Source organism: Orycteropus afer, unplaced genomic scaffold (genome assembly GCF_000298275.1).
Source record: "Orycteropus afer afer isolate SDZICR_OR568_19922 unplaced genomic scaffold, OryAfe1.0 scaffold00001, whole genome shotgun sequence".
In the NCBI taxonomy this organism is placed as follows: domain Eukaryota; kingdom Metazoa; phylum Chordata; class Mammalia; order Tubulidentata; family Orycteropodidae; genus Orycteropus; species Orycteropus afer.
Window position 1 is genome coordinate 33496686 of NW_006921588.1, and position 7645 is coordinate 33504330.

General features: G+C 38.7%; 1 protein-coding gene across 1 annotated transcript in view; it reads left to right on the forward strand.

Annotated features, from left to right (window-relative positions):
• Nucleotides 1-7645, forward strand: part of STK39 (serine/threonine kinase 39) — a 408683-nt gene that overhangs the window by 249593 nt on the left and 151445 nt on the right. Inside the window, exons 11-12 of the mRNA XM_007946961.2 lie at nucleotides 1374-1496; nucleotides 1598-1627. Of these exons, the coding sequence (XP_007945152.1) occupies nucleotides 1374-1496; nucleotides 1598-1627 (153 nt within the window). The remainder of the gene's footprint in view (nucleotides 1-1373; nucleotides 1497-1597; nucleotides 1628-7645) is intronic.

Sequence of the window (7645 nt, forward strand, 5' to 3'; positions counted from 1 at the left end):
TGTTTTTTTTTTTTGGTTACCACGTGAAGCCTGTAAAAGTAAGCCTGACCTCACATGGTAACACATGGCCTGAAATCCAAAGCAGCCCAGAACCTACATTGTTGGTGACTTCACATTGACCTGAAAGGTATACATGCTTACTTTAAATTTAAATTCTATAGTATTGCCCTTGGGATTAATGAAGCTCCTGTGATACAACTAATTACTTTTTAGTATAGAATACAGTTCTTTGTACATCATAGTCTTTAAAAATTTTCACAGGACACTTTTAGACAATTCTTTATCACAGCTATCCTGTGGAGACTCACATTTGAATGGGAGCACAACAGCACTGTTTCTGGCCTTGATTTTGCCCTCAAAGTGTGTGTCCTTGGCTCACTTTCTTGACCTTTGTTTCCTCATCTGCAAAGTAAGATCATCTCAAAGAGCCTTGTCTGCTCGAAGTTTCTCAAGTCAGTGTATCACTGGCTGTTAAGATTACATCCTGTTTATCTGCTACATTGCTTTGCTTGATTATGTCTCAGTATGGTTTTTTTTTGTAAGGCAAATTAGTTTGATCAAAGGCTCATTCTTAGTCATCCAATGCTTTTAAACATTTTGCTTTTCTCAGCCACGAAGATATTTGGAAAGCATCCCCTATGGATTACATCTCTATCCTAGTTCAAAAATTTGAGCTAATTGGGGAAGAGTGATTATAATCTTAACTCTGGCATGGCTGCTGATTATCAGACTGTGTGTGCTCCTAGCAATCTTAACAAGTCTCATAAATGCTACAAGGTGTGTTAAGAGTAGTCTGATGCTGTTTTGTTTTGCTCAAGTAGGTTGAGCAGAGTCCTGGGAAAACAAGCATGGTGTCAGGTTCTGAAAAAGAGCAAGGTGGCAACAGAAGGGTATTTGCTTTTTTGACTTAGGTTCTAGATGGCTCCTACCCCTAGTCTAGTGTGCTTCCTTAGGCTGCCTGGTTTCCCTGCCTTTGCTCAGTCTTCAGTCTGCTGCTTGCATGCATTTCCTTAGGCAATTTTGAAGTATGCCATGTGGCCTTTTTGTGTAGTAATTAATCAAGTGTTAACTGAAGTGAAAGTGAAAGATAAGCTTGGTCCTTGATGCCTTATGTATATGGTGTTCTTCCAAAATATTTTGTTCTACGTGTATAGTCATGCATGTCAAGAACACAATATTTTTGGAAAGAAGGTGCGTGTGGGAGTCTAGAGTCTGTGTTGTCTTTTTGGATATTAACTGCTGGTTATCTCTGAATTTATAACCAGTTAGGTTATTTTCAGGGTAGTGTGTATGCTGTATAACCCAAGTAGCAGTGCCAGGGAACACTGTCCACATTTGACTAGTGACAAATTGTCTGGTTTATTTTGATTCAGGTAAGAAGAGTTCCTGGGTCAAGTGGTCACCTTCATAAAACTGAAGACGGTGACTGGGAGTGGAGTGACGACGAGATGGATGAAAAGAGTGAGGAAGGGAAGGCAGCTTTTTCTCAAGAGAAGGTGAAAAACATCGATGATGATGATTAGATAACCTGTGCAACTTTTTGTTTTTCTTTGTGTGTGTGTGTGTGTATACTTATGGCTATGTAATTGTTTTACAGTCACGAAGAGTCAAAGAAGAAAATCCAGAGGTGAGTGTTTATTGTTTTCTTTTCCTCCACTTTTTCCTTTGTGGTATTCGGTGGTGATACATTTGAGGAAGAAACTTCAAAATTGTGTTCTTATGAAGCAGAAAATAAAAAGGTCACATAGATTTCATAGGTTCTGATTCTGGCCGAGCTACTTTTGGGCTGAATAAATTGGAGCCATTTACATTTGTTTCTGGGCCTCAGTTTCCTTCATCAGTGGAGATGATGACAGCACAGTATTTATCTCATAACATTGCCCTGAGGACTGCTGAAATCACGTACATGAACCACTCAGTGGAGTCCTTAGCACAGGCTAGGTACTCCCCTAATTTTAACTCTAGTATTACTATCACTTAGAAAGTATAATAGGCATACAGGCAAAAATTTCTACTAGATAGTTAGTTTGCAATAAGCAGATATTAAAATTGTTAGAAACTCTAGGTTGAATCTATTGATACTCATTTTTAAATCTCCTGCATAACTTAGTAGGCAAAAACACTTTTTTATCAGCTACTCTTTGAGAACTGGTCAACTTGTGATTAACTTTATTTCCTTCATCTAATTAATTATCCTAATGACTAATAATGACCGTGTTTCAAAGGATTTGCTAATTTTCCTAGAGGAAATTTGAGCATATTTACATAGCTCCAAATATTTTACAGACCTAGTAATTTATGTGTACCGTGATAGATTCTCATTAAGAAAACAGAAAACTTTTAGTTACAAATGATATCTATCCTAACTTTCTTAAATTAGCAGACATTTCTCTTTGATTAAATGGAGTAAATCTTATCATTCAGCTTTAAGTGGCAGTAGCCAGCTAGAGCTTTCTAAGAGGAAGGGATCAGGGCTACAGAGCTGCCCCTACCCATTATTCTTTATTCCTTTCTCTTTTCCTCTTTTTTTAAATGCCACATTGATAGGCTTTCCCTAGGGAATTTTGCAGTCGGCCTGCCTCCGATTGGGAGGCATCTCTCCTTTAGGCTCTCATTCCACTTATTTTTATCAGATGAATTAGTTTTTCTATTTCATAAAATATCACCTTTGATCAATGATGTTGTTCACCTTGGTTAGGAAATATGGTTATGATCCCCACAGTGGCTCCATAGGTGTAGTGCTGGGTTTTCAGAAAGATGGGAACCAGGGGTCATGGACTCTGCCCTCTCCTTGCTTGCTTTTCATTTTATCTAGAGTGAAGTTCAAAGTCAAAGGTTTTGTAAAAATGTATTTCTAGAAGTATATTTAACTGAAAATGCCAGTTCTACTTAGAAATAGAGCAAAATAATGTGGTTCAAACAGTGTCCTTGACACAAAAAGCTTTCTTTATTGGTTCACTACAGGAAATCATCATTGCATGATGCTCACTGAATCCTGCCTCTTATATAGAGTGATGGGTGTAGGTCTTCCTTCATGAGGATTTGCTAAGTGTATTAGGACAATTCATCCATTTGTCCATCCAAATGACAATGATGGATGTGTTATTATGTGTGAATTGCTCTGATAGCTGATTTGTATTTGAGTAACAGCAATATCTTTTTGGCAAGAATATTTCCTGGCTATATGGGAGTGATGTGTAGCTTACTGTCTCTCATTAATCATCATTGTTAACCTTTTTGAGTGGGATTTGAAAGTCTTAGGCTCTTCACTAAATCTACATTCTTGATTTTCCAGTAGCATCTATCTGTTCCCATAATGATTTAAATTTAAGGCAGCATATAAACAGGTTTTTTGTTTCTCTGAAGGATACATGTGTTTGAATGTAGAGCTCTCACCTAATTTGAGGAGTAAACAGCCCCACCTGTTACTGCACAGCTTTCCAATTCAGTTTTCTGACACCCTTTCATTTTGGCAGGACTGGCAGTTCAATACCCTTGCTATGTTGGAGATGCCACAATGAGAGATGATAGACTGGTTCCTGGGTTCTTTTAGATTTTAATCTAAAGTAGCTCCCTGATTCTCCAATCACCCCAAACCTCTATTTTGTAAGTGAAATATAAAGTGTTTTATTTATCTATTATAAAGTGAATTATAAAAACTTACATATGTAAATACTCATCAAAGATATATTACCTCCCTACTTTGGGCCTTGTTTTTGGTATTGAGAATATATCAGTGAGCAAAACAAACAACACCTCCGATCTTGTGGAACTTTAATGGGAAGAGATAAATATAGAGTAGTCTTAATAAATAAACTATATAATTCGTTTCATTTGGATAGGAACAATGGAAAAAATATAGAATGAGGCAAAGGAGCAGGGACGTGGCAGTGGGCTGTGATTTTTAATGTGTTGGTCAAAGTAAGTCTCAATGAGAATGAGAATAAAGACTTTGAAAAGGAATGTTGTTGTTATGTGCCATTGAGTCAGACCCAACTCATAGCGACCCCTCCTTGGGTTTCTGAGGCAGTATCATTACGGAAGTAGATTGTTCCACCTTTTTTCTAAGGAGTGAAAAGGTATGGAGGAATTAAATAGAATAAAAAGTGAAAGATCTCTTTTATTTACCCTGCTACTCTTATGACTGACTTGTTTTCCCAGAGGTCAGTTGCAGTATTTTTTCCTGTTCATTTGCATGTAAATATGGACATCAAGAAGTCTAGCATATCATTTTAAAAATATTACTGGAATTTTAAGATCTGTAAAAAAATGTTTGCACCTTTATGTCTTACAAATCTTCCTACATTAGTTGCTATAGATCTGCATGTTTATATTCAACTGCTACATAGTATACTTGGCTACTTGGAAATGGTTTATTTAAACTTTTCCTCTTGTTGACTGTTTAGGTTCATATTACAATACAGCATACCATTAACACGGTTTGTGCGTGCATTTTGTGTATGCAAGTAAGGTATAACCCCAAAAAAGAAAAACCCACTGCCATTGAGTAGATTCTTATAGTGACCCTAAAGGACAGAGTAGGAGATCTGGTAGCATAGTGCCTAAGGCACTTGACAGCTAACCAGAAGGCTGGTGGTTCAAACCCACCAGCCGCTCTTCGGAAGGAAGGTTGAGCAATCTACTTCCATAGTGATACTGCCTTGGCAACCCAAGGAGGGGTTGCTGTGAGTCGGATGCAACTCGATGGCACATAACAACAACAACAACAAAGGACAGTAGAACTGTTTTGTAGCATTTCCAAGGCCACAAATCTTTATGGAAACAGACTGTCTCATCTTTCTCCCATGAAGCAGCTGGTGGGTTCAAACTACCAACCTTTTGGCTGGCAGCCAAATGTTTTAACCACTGCAGCGCCAGAGCGCCTTAAGAAAAGTAGAAGTACTTGTTGAAGGACCTACTGATTTCGAATTTTTATGGATGGTATCAGTAGCAAAAGCCTGTATTAGTGTAGTGTCTTCAGTATCTGAAGTGTACCTTATACCTTTAAACGTCTTTGAGGAAGAAAATGCTGATGTTAAAAATGGCACATTTTAATGCCAGCAAGTTTACATTTTAATACATTTTCAATAATGTGTGTCATTTAAATTGCAGTTCGTTATTTACTTGACTCTCAGATGACGATAGAATTTTATTCATGTTTGCTTTCCCTGTTCATCTAATAGACATTTTCTACATGTTTGTTGACTACATGAATACCTATGTCTGAAAATTAAACATTAAACAAGTGCATTGAACACAGTGCCTATGGGTAGGTCAGAAGTGAAGGGTAAAGACCAAAAGATACTGTATAATTGAGTTAAAGGTCAGAAAAAAAAAAGTAGCCTTCATAGTTAGTACCATGTTTAGACAGAGTAAGATGCTGCAATAATGAAAGACTATTTTAGGAATGCTTAATTTTCAAAGGACAGTTTGATCTGGGAAGTATGAAGCTGAATATCTGGGCATTACAGTCTTAGTTGGAGGAGATTCAAAAGGTCAGTGCAAAAACGACAAGGAGGCCACATCTTCTGACCTCCTCTAACCCTACAAGAGGAAGACAGGATTACCAGCAATAACCCAAGGCCTATTCCTACAAGGCCAGACATGCTGCCTCCCTCCAGCTCTTTCTCCAGCTGTTCCTCCCAAAGCACCCACCACCTCTCTCCTGGGTTCGATAATTCACTGCAGTGGCCACACAGAACTCACAGATTATGGGGTTTATTAGGGAAGCACCACAGGCTACAATTCGACTTCAGGAAAAATGCTCAGCCTCTCTCCCAGCCCACCGTCCCTCAGCCAACAGTCTCTCACAGTCTCTTTCCCAGCAGTGCTGGTCCCTCGGTGTCTCACTTAGCAATGCGTGTCTCTTGCGTCTCTTTCCCAGCAGCACGTGTCTCTTTCAGGGGCGCGTGTCTCTTTCAGCAGCACGTCTTCCTCAACCAGCAGTCAGAGAGAGAGTTCTGCCTCTAGGAGACCTCCTTTTTGAGCCCGGCAGGGTGGTCAAACTAGCCAATCATAGCATCAGAACTCTAAGCACCTGAGAGAGAGTGGGCACCACCCAGAACATTGTTTTGTGCCACTCCCAACAGAAATACTCCAGGTGGACAACTTTAGCAATCAGGATCTCCTCAGTTGTTAATAGCAATTCCCACCCTGGAGTTTACAAAGACTTATGGGTAGAAAAGCCACACTAAGTAATTTACTACACCGCAGTCAGTTTGGAATGTTTATATTGGATAGATATGCTTGATCCTGGCCGTATCTATAGATCTTCCTGAACCCAAGAGAATTTTCAGTGAGTGAGATAAGATTACAGAATTATACCACTTTATCTTGAAATTTATAGCCAAATACTTTGAAAAATTGTTCCTATGTTTTTAACCTGGTTTTTCAGAACTAGCCCTGCATAGTATTAGTCACCCACTCAAACCAAATCAAACTCACTACTATCACATCACTTCTAACTTATAGCGACCCCCGGGTTTCCAAGGCTGTAAATCTTTACCAAAGTAGATGGTCCCATCTTCCTTCTGGAGAGTGGCTGGTGGGTTTGAACTGCTGGTCTTCTGGTTAGCAGCCAAGTGCCTTATCCACCATGCCTTAGTCACCCACTGGTAATTAATAATTTATTTATTGTCTTCTTCTCTTGTATGTGAAACCAGTTGTGTTAGTTTCTTAGTGCTCTGTAGCAGAAATACCACATGTGGGTGGCTTTAAGAACAGAGAGTTATGTATCACAGTTCTGGAGGCTCAAAGTCCAAATGAGGGCCTTGGCCATTTCATTTTCTTCTTTCTTGTTAGCCCTGGGCATTCCTTGTTTCCTTGCCTTGTAGATAGTCCTCACAAGACATTGATCTTTCTCCCATGTGTATATCTCTGTGTCTGATCTTCTCTTTTTATATTTATATAAGTAATTACATTTAGAGCCCATTCTACTCAGGTATGATTTTAATTATCACAACAAAGAAGACCCTCTTTCCAAACAGGTTTATATCCATAGATATGGGGGTTAGGATTCCAACACATATTTCAGGGGGACACAACTTAATCCATAACATCAGTGGATACTAAATAATAATAAAAAAAATAAAGTTAATTAATTGAACAAATATTTAGACTGTGCTTGATTTATACATGGACAGGTATTAGGCACAGTGAAGATTCAGATTTGGTAGTTTGGCTTGATGTTAACTTGTAGAAAGTGTCTCACCTGATTCTGATATGTGGCCAAGTTTGAGGACCACTGCTTAGAAAAACCACAAGAGACCTGTGAATTCAGAAGTCCAGGTTGGAATTCAGGAAGCCTGATTGCTCATAATTCCCAGAAGATTTGTTCAAAATAGCTACCTGTCAGAAGTCTAGAGAAAAACAAACAAACAAAAAATCACAGATATCCTTTGGAAAAGATGTCCATGAGTGTGTAGTATAATGAATGAGTAGTGACTAAGGTGCTCTGGTGGCATAGTGGTTAAAGCATTTGGCTGACAAACAAAAGTTTAGTGGTTCAAATCCACCAGCCACTCGATGTGAGAAAGATGAGGCAGTCTGCTTCCATATTACAGCCTTGGAAACCCTATGCGACAGTTCTGCTCTGTCCTAATGGGTTGCTATGAGTCAGAATCAACTTGAAGGCAGTGTTTTTTTT